The sequence below is a fragment of the Aulostomus chinensis genome, chromosome 12, assembly GCF_037954235.1.
Source record: "Aulostomus chinensis isolate RoL2024-O1b breed Wild chromosome 12, RoL_Achi_v1.0, whole genome shotgun sequence".
Classification (NCBI taxonomy): Eukaryota; Metazoa; Chordata; class Actinopteri; order Syngnathiformes; family Aulostomidae; genus Aulostomus; species Aulostomus chinensis.
The window spans coordinates 5,113,820-5,130,158 of NC_141331.1; the positions used below are offsets into that span (position 1 = coordinate 5,113,820).

At 42.3% G+C, this 16,339-nt stretch overlaps 1 protein-coding gene and 1 long non-coding RNA gene across 16 annotated transcripts in view; one reads left to right on the forward strand and one right to left on the reverse strand.

Moving 5' to 3' along the window:
* The window catches only part of LOC147251807 (partitioning defective 3 homolog B-like), a 268,899-nt gene that overhangs the window by 183,586 nt on the left and 68,974 nt on the right, over positions 1-16,339 (reverse strand). For 12 of the 15 annotated variants that reach the window (XR_015118686.1, XR_015118684.1, XR_015118681.1 and 9 more), the window contains exon 6: positions 5,265-5,479. Coding sequence is in view for 8 of the 15 variants with exons in the window: in XM_086219749.1 (XP_086075875.1) it covers positions 5,265-5,479 (215 nt within the window). In the remaining 7 variants the exon portion in view is untranslated. The other 3 variants (XM_086219752.1, XM_086219753.1, XM_086219754.1) reach the window with 3 other exon arrangements.
* Positions 6,452-14,926, forward strand: LOC147251808 (uncharacterized). Its single transcript, XR_015118689.1, has 3 exons — positions 6,452-6,700; positions 10,217-10,305; positions 14,734-14,926. It is a non-coding gene; the product is annotated as an uncharacterized LOC147251808 (long non-coding RNA).

Genomic DNA, 16,339 nt, shown 5'->3' on the forward strand with positions numbered 1-16,339 from the left:
AGATACAGTCTAATGAAAGGCTTCTCAACGTTTTCCCCCTATTCATATTTATGACAGGTCAGCGCCCATGACACTTTACTTTTTTGGCATATCTAATTTATTCTCACCTAATTATCCATCGTTTTAATTTCAGCACATTATTCAAAAGCAGCCCTGCCATGTCACCTCATTGGCAAGATCATATTTACTGCATTCCAGATTATATCTACGCAGAAATGTTAATTTTTTTTCAGTGAATTAGTCACAGTACAGTTGTTGTTTTATGTGGTGTCTGAATCTTTAACATTCCTCAACAAAACACGGCCTCACATAAACAGTTAGCATGCAAAACTGAGCGGCTCAAATTAATTTCATTATTGAATGATGGATTATATTGAACTCCAATTGTCCATCCATCCATTTTGTTCCGCTTATCCGGGGTCAGGGTCGCGGGGGCAGCAGCCTAAGCAGATAGACCCTGACTTCCCTCTCCCAGGCTACTTTGTCCAGCTCTTCACGGGGGCGTTCCCCGGCCAGCTGAGAGACACGGTCTCTCCCGCATGTCCTGGGTCTTCCCCGAGGCCTCCTACTCTTTGGATGTGCCCTGAATAATATTTACTGAATAATAATAATTAAAAACAAACATTTCCCTAGCAAAAACTGTCCATTAATAATTAATTTTGAAGTATTTCATGGCCAAGTAGAGATTCCTGATGTAGTTTTTTTACTTTAAAAATGTGACACATTCAGAGACACCACAAACAGGAAGACTAAATCTCAGCGAAGACTAACTGTGAGATCACGTAAGCACACACCAACACACTTGTCTCATTCGATAAAAGGTCATTAGTAAGTCTGTAAACTCCCCCCCCCCCCAAAAAAAAAACTCAAGGCAAGAGGAAGAGTTGCCAGCTTTGCGCCGCTACCTCCTCTTAAGATTCATCATCTTTGTTCTGATATCTTCAAAAGGTGGATTCATTTCCTCCCTTCTGCCTCTCCACAAGAACCTTGGTGATGATTGTGTTTGTTTATTTTTTCTTGATCCTACTTTCACCATCCCGCTCCCCAGCCACAATTTCTGCTATGCCTGTGTTCATCCATCAGGAGTGATGGCTCTATATTGTAGCTGTCAGCCAGCTGGTTTTCAATTCTTGGTTTTATAACAAATAATTATGGCGCACTGAGTGAGGTACTTCGCTGCTCCGCGTAGGAAAGGTAGATAACAACCTTGAAATGTCACACCAGCTGAGTGACAGGGGACCGACGGAGACTTATATCCAGGAAGAGACATGGGCATGAGTGAAGAGGACACATGTATTACAAATAATGAGCATTGTAAGTCCAACATAAGCCGTGGAGGAACAACAATGAAAGCTTTTAGAATAGCAAACTTAATCAGACAGCTTCCATCACCCCGCTGAACCTGCTGAGTTTGAAAGCTAAAGCTAACCGGGGAGCAAACGTGACAGTTTTTATTATCATACTGGAAATATTTGATGTTGATACCTCACACAATACCTGATACCCGAACATAATGATCTGCTGCTCCAGTGTCATTTCAGGAAAGGTCCAGCGTGTTAGCTAAAGTGAGCTATACTGCTATTCTACGTGGATCTTTTTGTATAAGCTCAATACAGTAACCTGGAGTGTTTTACTTCCACATTTGGTTTGGGGAGAGTTCAAGAACCTGTTGTCAGGGATGAAACTTTACAGAAGGCTTCATTCCCTCTGCCAAGGAGGTAATGTAATCACTGCTGTTGGATGGTCTGTTTGTCTGTTTGCAGGATAACTCAAAAAGTTGTGGATAGCTTTTGACGTCCTCTGGTAGAATGATAGAACTTAAATTGAGGAACAATCAGACTTTGGAACTGAGCCGGATCAATTCCAAATGATGTCATAGGGTCTTGGCGGAGGTAAAGGAGCGTCCTTTTGTTCTTGGAAAGAAATACAATTGTAATCAGTCAGAGTCAGAAGCAGTAGGTCTGACGTACGTACAAGGATAACTGTGATTACTAAACTGCCATGATTGTTCAAGGGAAATAATCTGAACACAAAACATACCTACTAAATGCAACTGAAGTAATGAGTTTCAGCTCAGTTCAAGATTTTGAAAAATTGCTTTCATGCCCCCCCCCATGTTAGCTCGTCTACAGCCGTCCTGTTTGAGCTCTTTACAAAGCAGCTGATTTATGAGACGCCCAGTGACAGACGCATATGAGAAGAAAAACATTTCAGACCAGCAAAAAACTCTCACAAGTAGAGTAAAGCAGAAATAGTAAAATAGAGGAAGATGTACAGAGAGCGAGCTGTCTCTCTGACAGTTTAAAACATGGTAGACAAGCACTGGGAGGTATTAGGGGATGACCAAGTCACACGCACACGCTTTCAAATCCTAGCGTTCTAATCCCGGAAGACATTAACAACCCTAATTACCCAGCTACAACAGATTAGTGTTGCAGGAAAATGACCATGATGGAAAAAGAGGGAAGGAAGCAAGAGAGATAGACAAATAAACATGAAAAAAAAGTGCAAAAGGAGGCGGCCAAAGAAAAAGAAATGATGGAACATAAACGAACACAATATTCATATGGCAAAACAAGTGAAAGTGGATGAAACGAGCAAAAAGTTGAAAATTAATGGAGGGTGGAGTATTAAACAGTGAAATACCAAAGTGGAATGTAAGGGTAGAGAGAGGAGGGCGGATTGTGAAATGCTGACAAAGATGTGGGAGAACAGGCAGAGAGAAAACAAACATAGATGAGGAGAAGATAAAGAAGAGGAAGAGCAGAGTGAAAACAGGGCGACACAGACTGTGTGCATGTGCTTAACAAGGCATTTCACTCACACAGACAGGAGGCAAAGTATTTAAACGCTCTGAGACCCAATCAATAGATCAGGGAGGTGCATCATTACAAACAGCTGCAGGAAAACACACCTGGAGCTCTCTGGCTCTCTTCAAACCCAAATAACACCGAAAATCTGTCTGTTCTGATGTTGGGCTGGGAAAAGTACACTGTAGCAGACCGTATACTCACAAATACTGTTGCGTATTTTTGAAGTCACACATCACACACTTTTCTCACCATCAATAAATCAAACACCTCATCCAGAGGTCCTTCTAACTCCCAAAACAAGCCAATCCAGAAGGATTATACGCTTGGATCAAAACATTGCAAGAATAATGTTCTAAAGTCAACACTGCCAGCCAAGAATCACACAATTAAATTGTGATTAGAAGTAAATGTACTCCAGGAAGAAAAACATGAGTGAATGTCAAACATAATACACTGAACCAAAGGTAAATGGAGCCTGGACCAATGAGCGGTAGCAGTGTGTTATGTTACACCAGAGCTGCAGCAGGAGACCGCAGAGATCGACACCGGCTGTCTTAAACATTGGCGCAGACTTCATGTGTGACCTGATTAGCTTGAGCTAATTAGCCTCACATGAATTACACTTTGCCTTTCATCATTTTCTTTTCCAAAGTGAGGCAACACTTTGGCCCAGGGATGGCGGTCCTTCTTTCACTGTTGTGATGTCACCATCCATGCCAGCTTGCCTTTTCAGACTTGGTTCAACTATAACAACTAGGGTTGGGAACCATAACCGCTCTTGTAGGTCTTAGACTTCCAGATATCTATATCAGCACCTGCTTTAAAATCCAGGATTGGTCAGGCTCCACTCCCCTGTCACGACCTGGACCCAAAGCAGTACACGTGGCTTGTGTACTTGCTGATCGTTTAGGGTGTTAAAAAAAAAAGATTAATGCAGACGATTCGTCGCCACCTCTACACGGAACAGACTTACCTCACAAAGCAGAACAATGGGTGAAGGAGGAAGCGTTTGAAGAGGAAGGAGAGTTCAAATGAAAGGGAACCAAGGGTTCCGGCTGTGTGGAAGGTTAAGAGGATATGTACTAATGAGAAGAAAAGGATGATAAATAGGATGAAGGGGGCAAAACACTCAGGGGTGCTGAGGAGGGAGATATATGGATAGATGAAAAAAGATTAAGAGGCTAAACGGCTGGAGAGCAAGAAAATCAAGAGGGTGGAAAAAAATAAGTGCATCTTAAAGTGCTGTCTCTCTGTCGGTCTCACGTAAATAGGAACACACACACACACACACACACACACAACTTCAACGTGTCTCTCTCAATCAATCACTGGTGTGCTCTTTGAATAATAGAGCCAATATGAAACAGGTCACTGAGAAGATTCGGTCGTCTGATGGGGGTCATCTGGTTCCTGCCCTGAGAGCAGCACAGGGAATCAAAAGCAGTCATAAAGGAGTCACAAGAGGGAGTCATTTGCATTTTACACTCACAACTAAAGTGGAAACCAGACTTGCCGGCTCCAGTCTGCACCATCACAATTCATATCAGATATGCTTTTAATTTTTCATGCAGCAATTATGGCGAGCTGGACCTCCATGGCTTTTTCTAATTTCCCAAGACTTTGGGATGTGAAAATCATACAGTCTTTTTATGACAGACAGTGACAAAGCTTTCAATAATTCTTTTACAGCTACGGGGAAAACCTTAAATATTCTAAAAGCTCTTTTTCATAAAAAGTTACCTTGCCTCTTTCAGGAAAAAAAAAAACAAAAAAAAACTTCATGCATGATTATAACCATTGTTATGGTCAAGTCAAACGTAGGGTTGCCCGCCCAGGTAGACTGAACCTTGAAAGATAGGAGGAGTCAAATGTGAAACAGCCAGTTACACCTGAAACACACTGGAGCCCTCCATGATGGGTCGGGGGGGTCGCTTATCGACAAATTTAGTCGCTCAAAAAAGAAGAGAGATTTTCTGCTTATTTTTTGTTTGTGTTCTTTTGTTCTGTTTGACCTGAAACAACGACTTTCAGGTGTGACACCACTGCCGGTTTAATGATGAACTAAAGGTGCACCAGTCAGGTTTTATGGGGCCGATCACCAATGCCAACCACTATTTGTCACGTGGAATTATTCATGCATTTTAATATTCTAAACAATACCTGTAATATTCTGTTTTCAGATTTCATTAACGTTCAAGGTTCTTCACGCATGTTTGAACCTTGAATTAACCTTCATTTGCTAAAACGCAGGAATGCGTTCAGAGGTTATTGTTAGGATAGTAACATTAAAACCTTCAGCATGACAGTTCCCTTTTTAAATCCAAATCTGCATGTGGTTCATAAACACATAGAAATCCATGAGTAATGACTGAAGAAAAGCGTCAAAAGCAGGCATCAATCCCTCTGGAAATGCTTGGTTTGTGTTTGGGCCTGATTGTTGGATCACTGTACCTGCTCCAGGAGCTTCCTGTATCTCTGCGTGGCTTGATGGATGAGGTCCCTCACGGTCCAGCCCTCCTTGCACGGCACCACCACGCCAGTCTGCCCAAATGTCACCGTCACCTTCATTATGGAGCTCTTCACTTCATCCAAGATGCAGACCCCCTGGTCGTGGGTGATGGGTGGCAGTGATAATGCAGAGATGCTCCAGGTTGGAGAAAGGAGGTCTTCATGAAGAGGCAGAAACCAAAAAGAGAAAAATAAGAGGGCAGCGTGAGGTGGAAATCTTAAAACCAGGCACACAGCCTGCACGTGGGTGAAAACACAACAGTGCCTCTAAGAACGGCATGCGTTGAAGGTCAATGACTCTTACAGCCCCTGCTTGATGTAATAAGTGACCTGAATACAGCTAGCATGTGAAGTGCCAAGATATTCACCCCTGATAGGAACTGTGTCTGTGAAAAACAGCAATGCTGACTGATGAATTCTGGGGTTTCCAAATTATGAGAAGTTGGGACTCCGCTTAGACTAAGCTTGGAAAAGTAGTAGCTAACAGTTTTGTTTCTGCACGCCCATATTGGGTAATTTCGAATGTTACTTGAGCCCAGTCAACAGAGACGATCACCTGATTAGCCAGGCTACCCAAATATTGACATTTTAAACACTTCAGAGTACACAAAACACCAAAAACCAATCAGTACAGAATCTTATTTTTACTTTCCGATTCTTGCAAAGTAGAACAAAAAAAGTTTAATTCACGCACAGAATTTGTAGCTTCATCAACAAGGTTGTGCAAAGTGGCCCATGGTGCATCTCCACCTGTCCTGCACATGAACTTCCTCCTAATTTAACAATCTTAAGGTGCACCACATAGCCAGGTACTTACCTCCTAATCCTACATAAAGTAATAGGGAACACTTGTTTTTTTTTCCAGACTGTGTTTTCAGACTGCCATAACTTTAATCCTCTCTACATTGTAAAGTGATGAGGCAGGAGCATCATGTGGTTTTAGATCATGCCTGATGTTATGATGCAACATTACTGAGTTTATATAAGTTTTTTTTTGTCGTCCTTTCTCAAGTTATAGGGAGCTAAAAAGTTGCCTCAGTTCCTCTCCTCTTCAGCAGCGGTCATCAGGTAGTTCTCATCCCTTTCTCATCTCCAGGCTAGTAGCATCGAGCAAGTGCTACTGAACCGTGATAGGAATGTCACTTTAGAGAACCCAGAAAAAAAAATATTAACACAAGGCTACTCGTAGTGCACCTGAATGCCCCTTTTTCGACCGTTAACTGCAGTTGCAGGGAGTTAACCGCTGTTGTCAGCCACCTTGGCTAGGGTTAGCTTCACGGCGTTGCTGTAGTTTAACCTGGCCGTGCTAACACAACAAGACCAGAACGGTTCACTTCAACAACCTGCGTATCGCTACTTTAGCACGTCAACTCCGTCAGGTAGTTAGCGTGTCACCACTGCGTCTACTTGTGTTACAGCCGCGTTTTTATGTTTTGTTTTTTTGTTTTTTTATTTTTTACACTACAAGGTATCACACTCCTGCGCTCAGTTTGCTAACGTTAGCCACCTTAGCTGAACTTTGGAGGGAGGGATGCGGTCTCTCGGGCATCATTCCGTAAGTTTTCCCCTCTCGCCTGTCTCCTTGTTCCGAGCGGTCAGTAACATCCAGTTCATCGCAGATCGTCTTCCTTGAGTAAACGCAGCCACAGTCTGGACTTTCTGGCCAAAGAGGAAAAGTGAGAAGACTAAACTGAGAGTTGGAAAAGAAGTTTAGAGATTCCGTCACTGTCGTCCGCTCCTGGCCAGTTCCTGACCAGCTCCTCCACCACTGGTTGCTGCGGCTGCTGCTACTTTCTTAAAGTGACAGTACCTTTTTTGGGGTTTTTTTGTTGTTGTTGAACCTTTAAACCTTTTACACAGCGACCATTTTGACACGGCACAGCAGGTGAACACACGTTTTAACTGTGACATCTAAAATGCCAGTGATCAGTGGGATTAATTCGGGATTATGGAAACATTTTAAATTAGAAAAAAGTCACGATAATCAGATTAAAAAAGTAACAATAGGGGGGGGGGTATGACAATAAAATTTTAACATATTATGATGACATAAAGTTATTTATCTAATATTTTTTTACTGTATCTCCTCTATGTCTTTTAAACCAATAATTATTACTTTTACCCAGGGTGACCAAACGTCCTGTTACCCCAGGACATGTCCTGTTTTCATGTCCTGCCCTGGCCATCCTGTTTTTCTTTCAGTTTATGGACAATATAACAAAAAATTTTTATCCATTAAGAGGATGCATACTTTTTCCTGTTATTCTGTGAAGGGTCGCGGGGAGGGGGGGGGTGGAGCCTATCCCAGCAGCCTTCAGGCAAAAGGTGGGGTTCATCCTGGTTGGGTCACCAGTCCATGGCAGGGCCAACACATAGAGACAGACAACCATTGGCTCTCACAGCCACACCTACGGTCAATTTAGAGTCTGGATTAACCTGGTCCCCTCTTGATGTCTTTGGACTGTGGAGGAAGCTGGAGTACCAGAGAGAACCCAGCAGGAACAGGGAGAACATGCAGACTCCACACAGGAGGACCCCGTGCTGGAGCCGGGACTGGAACCTGGAACCTTCTTGCTGTGAGGCGACGGTGCTGACCACTGCTCCACCGTGCCGCCACGCTTACTTTAAATCTATTGAGATTAAAAGGCATCTTTCAGTTAACTTCAAGTTACATTTGAGTTTCTCATTGCGCGGGTGAATTTCCTGGTTTTTCGGTAATCAAAATATGGTCACCCTGCTTTTACCTCATAATCTCATCTGATAATCTCATATTACTTTGAGTCTCACAAATTCTTATGACATTAAAGGTCATAATCATGAAAAAGGTTTTTTTTAAAAAAGTCTAATAATTGGCAGTTCATCGCATAATTTTGTCTAGAGCATAAGTATAGCTTTTTTTTTTGGAGTTTTTATGGCATTATGATGAGGTAAAAATAATAGCCAGATACTGAGTATAAAAAAATCTATTATCTCACGATTTTGATTTTTTTTTTATCTCTTAATTTTTGCCTCAGAATTATGACCTTTTATCTCATTATCATTTTTATGACTTACGAGCTGGGGAAGAGTGTGTACAGTGACTTGATGATGCACACACGTGGAGAAAAAGCAACAAAAAAATGATTAAGAAAAGGATAATTTTTTTTTTTTGCTCCATATGGAAAAATTTTTCCTACCTTCTTTACACCTTTTTTTTTTTTTTTTCTTTTAGTGGCAGAAATGAGCTTGCATTTAAAGGTTCTATCACGTTGTGGAGTGAAAAGGGCGCAGAGAGACACATTCCCACTTTGCAAGCAAAAACTAGCACTGGTGACCTGTGCGTTAGCCCCAGGGTAATTTGAATTCATCATCAAGAGAATATTCAATGCATGGACAGCCATAGTAGCAGTTTGTCGTTGTTCATTTGATTTTTTTTTAATGACTGAAAACAGCTTATACAGGCTAAGGCAGGTAGTAAATAAAGGCAGTGTAATTAACAATACAACTGGGCGGCATGGCTCAGAGGTAGAGTGGCCGTCTAGCAACCGAAGGGTCGCTGGTTCGATCCTCACTTCCCCCAGTCACCTTGTCCAAGTGTCCTTGAGCAAGATACTGAACCCCAAATTGCTCCTGATGGCCCTGTGACGGACTGGTGACCTGTCCAGGGTGAACCCCACCTCTCGTCCAATAGGGGACAGGCTCCACCCCCTGTGACCCTTAACTGATAAGTGTTGTAGAAAATGGCCGAATGGATGTTTAACTTTACAAAACTGAAAGTGATGCTGTTGTAATGAAAGAGTTCAAAAGTAATAAACAGGAGGTGGATATGATTTTAATAAGGACGGCTTGTCAGAAACGCAAGCGAGCCGTGCAAAAGGGGAAGAAATCCTCGACTCACAAACAGCACCCAGGCATGAGGTGAGACACGTTAAAAACGTCAGACCGAGCTCCAAATATCTCCAGTTTTACTGCCTGTCTATTCTGGAGTAGGATCGCATATTTCATTTATGCGCGGGCAAAACAGTCTCAACAACGTGCGTCAAAATACAACTGTCGAAATGGAAAGAAACACTGTCAAGACAAGTTTCTCGATTCCTTTTCGTGCGACAAATTTCACCGACACAGGAAAAGGTTGAGGCCAAAGCTTTTTGTAGCTTATCAGACACAAAGTAACACAAAATATCAACAACACTTAGACGGAAAATTAAAAAAAAACAAACAAACATACATTTTTGTCCTTCATTATTTTACATTTTAATCCATCCATCATCATCTTCCGCTTTGTCCTTACTAGTAAGGGTCGCGGGGGGGGTGGAGCCTATCCCAGCATCTACAGGTGAGAGGCGGGGTTCACCCTGGACAGGTCACCAGTCCATCGCAGGGCCAACATACAGAGATGAACCATTCACACTCACAGTCACACCTACGGTCAATTTAGAGTATCAATTAACCTCGTCCCCTCTTGATGTCTTTGGACTGTGGGAGGAAGCTGGAGTACCAGAGAGAACCCAGCAGGAACAGGGAGAACATGCAGACTCACCCAGAAAGATCCTGTGCTGGAGCCGGGACTCGAACCCGGAACCTTCTTGCTGTGAGGCCACAGTGCAGACCACTGCACCCCCATGCCGCCCTTTACATTTTAATCATTTTACTCAATAATCTTCAAGTGTTTCGTGTATTTCACTCAACAAAGTGTTGCACAATTTTAATTATGCTGAAGTATTCTCTTCTTCAATTCCACTTTGAAACCTGATCCATCCATCTACACACATGGGAAACAAAAAAATGGCCACAGCGGATAAAAGGGATTCTGAAACCGCGGATTTATGGCCAAGTCTCCTACATTATATATTTGTTTGAGATTTCAGAAACTATGAATTATTCACAAAGTTTTGAAATGTTGACTGTGTTCACAGCAAACAAACGACAGCTCACCCAGAAGAACTTGCTGTCAAAATAAAAGCTGCCCCACTCCAGAGGAGCGTTTCACACAAATAGGAAAAAGGTAAAGATTTGACACAGCAACCTTGTCTTGTGGTTTAGTGACACCTGACCGAGAGCGTCCACACTTCGCCAGCATCAGTTGGCGTACCTGCGTGGGCAGCGTGCGATTTACAGTGCACGGTTCACAGTAATAACACAGAGAGATGCGCGTTAATGAAGGGGGCCCACGCTTCCGCTCAGATTAGTGTCACGTGAACCTTGAAACCTAATCCAACCCCTTCATCATCTCGCACTGACACTGCATCAGCATTGTGCTGCGCAACAAAAACACGCTGTATTTGCATAACATTTTACCGTTTCACATCTTCAAAGAGGAAACCCCTCCCTGTGAGGCGGAGTTTGGCTTTGTAATTAGCAGCTCAGATCTCTTCGTCTCTATGTCTACTAATGGATTTGGGCTAGGTTTAGTTTCTGGGTCACTGAATTCCATTGCTGCTAATGAAGCCCAGGGGAGCGAGCACATTGTGCATGCGTGCAATTTTTTTTTTTTTTTTTTTTTTTTACTTCTTTCTTTGGAGGAAATTTGAAAGTTAGAAGTGCACTTGAATAATGATTTAGAGTTCTTAAGTGTTTAAATGAACTGCACAGTTCATGAAAGTTCAATCCCTCACTTGTTTATTTTATGTTTTTTCATGTGTCTCTGAGAATCCAATTTTATTTATTTTATGTGACGTGGTTAGTCAGCATCAATTTCAATTTAATTATACAGACAGCTTTATTGATTGATTTTTTTTTTTGGGGGAACTTTGCAAACACTCCCAATAAACGAGGCCACGTCCACACCAGAGCAGCTCAGCGAGACAATAGCTGCAGCGTCTTGAAACTGCTGCAGAATGCTGAACGTGGAATGTAAATTAAAAAAAAACAAAACATCCACTGTTCCCCGACGTGACACCTACGAACAACGGTGGTTGGGAGCTGTTCTTTTCAGTTCCTCTGACACACGCAAACGCGCCATATTTGTACATTAAATTGCAGCTTATTCATTTGTGATCTTCAGCTGAATTTCCCCAGCAGCCAGGAAGGTTCCTCTTCTGATGGAAGTTATTTTTTACTCACAGGGGCACCAGCATGTGCATTTAAACCTGGTCCAGCTGATCCATATTGATCTCTCTCTCTGTCTCTCTCTCTCTCTCTCTCTCTTTCTTTCTCTCTCTCTCACCCCACATGGTAAAACGCTAATTATGCCTCCTCCGTTACAAACTGTTATGAAGCGCGGCGAGCATGCTAGGATGTGAATGCTCCCCTGCTGGTGGGCCCAGTGCATCCAGACCTCGGCAAACGAATCAATATGTGTGGGAGAACACGTCCTGCCTTTACAAAAAAGGAAATTAAAGTGGCAGAGGGGAGAGAACTATTAGACGCTGGTGATACACATGCAGGATGGAAACGTTCAGGGAGCGTGTACAGTAGGAAAAGTGCTTAATAACATGCAGTAACATGTCTCTTTTGTCCCTCATCCTTCACCCCTGAATATCATCGGCCATGTTTCCAAATCACCCCAAGCAGATTTCAGAGGTGAAGAACTTGCAGGTAGAGGTGAAAACAACCCTTAATTGTGGCTGTAGTAACTAGGACTGCTACGACTAAAGTGGGAAGTTACGTGACATGAATAATAAGAGAGGAAAAACCCGTATACAGAGGTGGAGGGAGCGATCGAGTGGATGCTGCTGGCTGTTCAGAGGAGAAAGTAGTTTTGACAGCCGCTGTAGTTTAACTCGAACTAGAACATTTCCAGGGTATTGCTGCTGTGAACTGGAATGGCTCCAACTTGTTTTTAAACTCGAATCAAAGTGTTTGTGGATTATCGAGCACACGGCTGGTTGAAGAAGACCTGGATTATACCGGAAAAGGTGAAGACAGACATTTTTGGAAAGCTTTGTTGTTGTTAGCCATAAGTTGCTATTGGCTTCAAGCTACACGTACGTGCGTTATGGATTCAAAGAAGTGATGAAGGAGGGAAAATCATCTTTGTCAGCTCAAGACATGCGAGTACCTGACATGTGAGTACTTGACACGTGAGGACTTGGCCCTAAAGTAAATCTGTGTTTGGCCCAGCATTGCTTTGTGCAAGCGGAGTATTAACGAATAAATGTGAAATCATGTTGTGAATTGTGCTTGGTGTGATGAATAATGTGTGTTAAATTATTATGATTAAGTATCACGTCATTGTCAGTGTCTTTAACTTTGCCTGTTAAATCTCACTGCATTTATGAATGTGGTTTTTTTTTCATGCTTGCCTGTTCTTTGTTACATTTTACAAATCTGTAAATCTCATCAATAACACAAAACAACAAAATTAATCCAGCCCAGACAGAACGCCATGGCTGGGAGCTCAACATGTTATATGTCACTGAAAGATTTTTCCTGCACCCCGCTGCCTAGCCTTACGTGTGTGTGTGTGTGTGTGTGTGTGTGTGGGCTGCAGATACGGAGCGATCAATACGAGGACTTGTCAGCAGGGAGATTCGATCAGCCACACTCCTAAAGCCCCAGCGATCCAAACACACAACCACATATCCCACTGCACAGTAGCGAGATTAGCTGGCTGTCACCAAATACACAACAACTAACCCCACCCACCCAACCACCCACACACACTGCAATCCAACCCTGTATCTATACTCAAGTTATCAGCTGCGGTTGACCCTAGCGGTCCTGAGTAAACAAACACATTTTTAACATAAAAACTGAAAGTGATACTATTTAATGGACCAGTTTGAGGCCAGTGTTGTGAAGCAGAATGTACAGTTCCTCCATTCTACAGATATCATATAAAGTAGGAAGTACACTGAGTTAGCAGTAAGCTGCTGAGTGACCAAGGACAGATACCACCACTACTATTACTACTACAGAAACTCAAAGTAATAATAAGTAAAGTGACAATGTACTACTAGTCACTTGCAGTCACATTCTCCATGTAAAGAAGTCAGAAAAGCACAACAAATCTGCACACAGTTGAAAATTGAATATTTTGGTTTTTATGTGAAATGGAGCTTCATGAATTTGCATTGGACATTTCTGGTGAGTTTTTACACATTTTGTCATGCGGGACCATCTGAAAAAGTCAAATTAGGTTTAAAAACTGCATTATTTCATTAGATACGAAATTAGACTTAATATCTGTTTGTTTCTATACTTCTAAAATATCAGTCTAGTGTAATTAACTGGAATTAATTAGAACAGAAATACTGAAGCCATCAGAAAACACCTGTGAAGGAGCAGATACACACTCTTCCCATGAACTGAAGCAAGCCTGAGTCTTCATCCCTGCCTCTCTTTCACACACATGTACACGTATGGCTAATAGCTCAATTAACACGCTGTCACATCGGAAAACGTGAACCCGAATAAATCCACCTGTCTCCAAGGAGGACAGCGAGGAGAGAGAAGAAGTAATTGATAATATTCAATGAGCGGTACTTTGAAAAACTAATTACGTGTATATAATAACAAGCAGAGAATTATCCCGACAGCTCAGAAACCCTATTAGTGTGTCTGCACGTGTGTGTGTGTGTGTGTTTTCTGCTGTGATTTCTCTATTCACCTGTGCTGCCACAGACTAAGTCAAATACAGCAGGACAGACTGTGACTCCACCAGGAGCGTTTGGAGACGTCTGAACATCTGAACCTGCTCCCAGTCCTTCACCACTGCGTCAGGACTGGGAGGACGTGAAGTTCATCATCTTTTTACAATGATCATATTATGCTGGTAACACTGTGCTTCTTATTTTTTTCACCTTCCATGTGTTATTTATGTAACGGATCAGATGAGGAAAACATAGAGGATGAGAAACTACAGCCCAAAGATACTAGCATACCATGATATTTTGGTTTTACACACACACACACACACACACACACACACACACACACACACACACACACGCCTATCATATCTATTATTTATTCATTTCATCTCAGCAAGTGTGTCTGTTTTTTTGTTTTTTGTTTGTTTGTTTTTTGTCGATCGATATGGTCGTTTTTCTCTCTTCAATGTAAAACAACGAAACAAAAGCCCATCAGTCTGCAGCCGGGACTCAAACCGAACATGGAAAACCGAACATTTGCACCCCGAATGAGGAGAAACGTCTGCCTCCTCCTATGTAGACGTGTCCAGACATCGTGGCCTTCGTTCACTAAATTCTTTACGAGTAAACATGAGTGTGTTGCCCTTTTCACTTCCAGGACTGTAGCACTCCATTGCTACACAATACACTGAATTACAATTTTCACAAACCTTTACAAATATATAGATGACAATTTTATACAATCAACAGTGTTTCCGATTACGTAAAACAATCTGCCACTTCTAGTATTGTGATGTACTACAGTACTGCAATCCAGCAGGTGTTGCTGTACTTCAACAGAGGCTGTTGCAGGTGAAGATGTTGGTTGGTGACTTGTTTCCTTCCTGTTGTTCAAAAAGGCTGCAAGAAAGCAATGCAATGATTTTTCAAATATGTAGCGAGGAGGGGAATGAACTCACTCTGCTGGATGGAGATGCGGCGCGACTTCACATCCTACCAACGTATGAAGCCTCATCTCTGGTGTGCTTTTAAGGTCGGTGCCGTGTTCTTTTGTACATTTCCTGTTGTTACAGATCACTTGAAATGACCAAAACCCACAATAAAACACACTACTGTCTTTCATACGTGTTTTTAATGTTCCCCTTTTTCCAGGTCCTGTTTTTGACAACCATTTGTTCTGAATTAGGTTGCAAAACTTCCAGTTCTGTAATATTTCTGATAAAAGACATTGTTTTTTTAACAACTGACTGCCATCATCTTTCGGGGGCATATTTCTTCTTTACCTCACAACATAGCATGAATAATAAACGCCCAAAATATTCATTGTACCGGAGAAACTTTCACTGATTCATGGCGATGTTCTGAACAGATTTTGTGTTTGCACTTTCCTGGCGGAACGTCCAAAAGGGATTAATTTGTCTGTGTGTGTGTGTGTGTGTGTGTGTGTGTGTGTGTGTGTGTGTGTCTGTGTGTGTCTGTGTGTGTGTAGAAGGGGTGGGGGTGGGGGGGCATTGGGGGCCTCCGACACAGAGGAGTCGCAGGTTTGGACACTCAAACAATTCCTCCTTCAACTTATTGTTAGTTTTCCGTGGGAGTTATTGAAGCCTGGGAAAATATTTGAATGTCACCAGACAGAAATCAATGCGCTTGGTTATGTCTGCCTTTTCAGAGCAATGAGAATTAGATGTGATGAACAGGGTGAGTGAACGGGAAGCAGTCGAATGCTGAATTGGATTCAGAGGAATTGCAGACCAAAAGACCAGCAGGTTCATGCCCTCCATCTCCTTCCTCTCTCTCTTACAAAAAATATGACATTTTCAATGCATGAAGCAATTTAATCTCCCTCTCTTCTATGAAAATGTCTGCAAATGAGCCTCGGCGAAATGAAGGAGATAGCCAAGACATTGGTTGATCTGTCGATGTCTTTCTTCAGCTCCGTCTTTTCTCCCTCTAATTCAAAATACGGGATATTATCAATGCATGAATCAATTTAATCTCTTTCCTTTCGCCCTCACTCTCTTATGAAAATGTCTGTAAATGAATGTCTGTGAAATTAAGTGGGGGATCATTCCGTTTTCTCTGAGGTCAGTCTCTCTCTCTCTCTCTCTGTCTCGCTCTGTCTCTCTCTCTCTCTACAGCTGTGATCAGTCCATTTGTCCGAGGTCAGACTTGTTCCCATCTGGGAGCAGCTTCCTGGCCGACAAACATTCCCCATTACCGTATGTAAATTCATTAATTGCAAAAACCACACAACTACATCACCCTTACACTTTGACCTCGCTTATCTTCTCCAAGTGAGAGCACGCGCACACACACACACACACACACACACACACACACACACACACAAACTTTGACAAATAAATAAATAATCCCTACATACATAAGAGTTGCGTGTCTGGGGCAAGCCTCGAAGAGAGAGCGCCGAGAAACAGGCGGCGGGGAGGAAACTTATCTAAAAAAGAGACATAAAGAAAGAAGTGACGACACAAAGTCAAGAGAGAA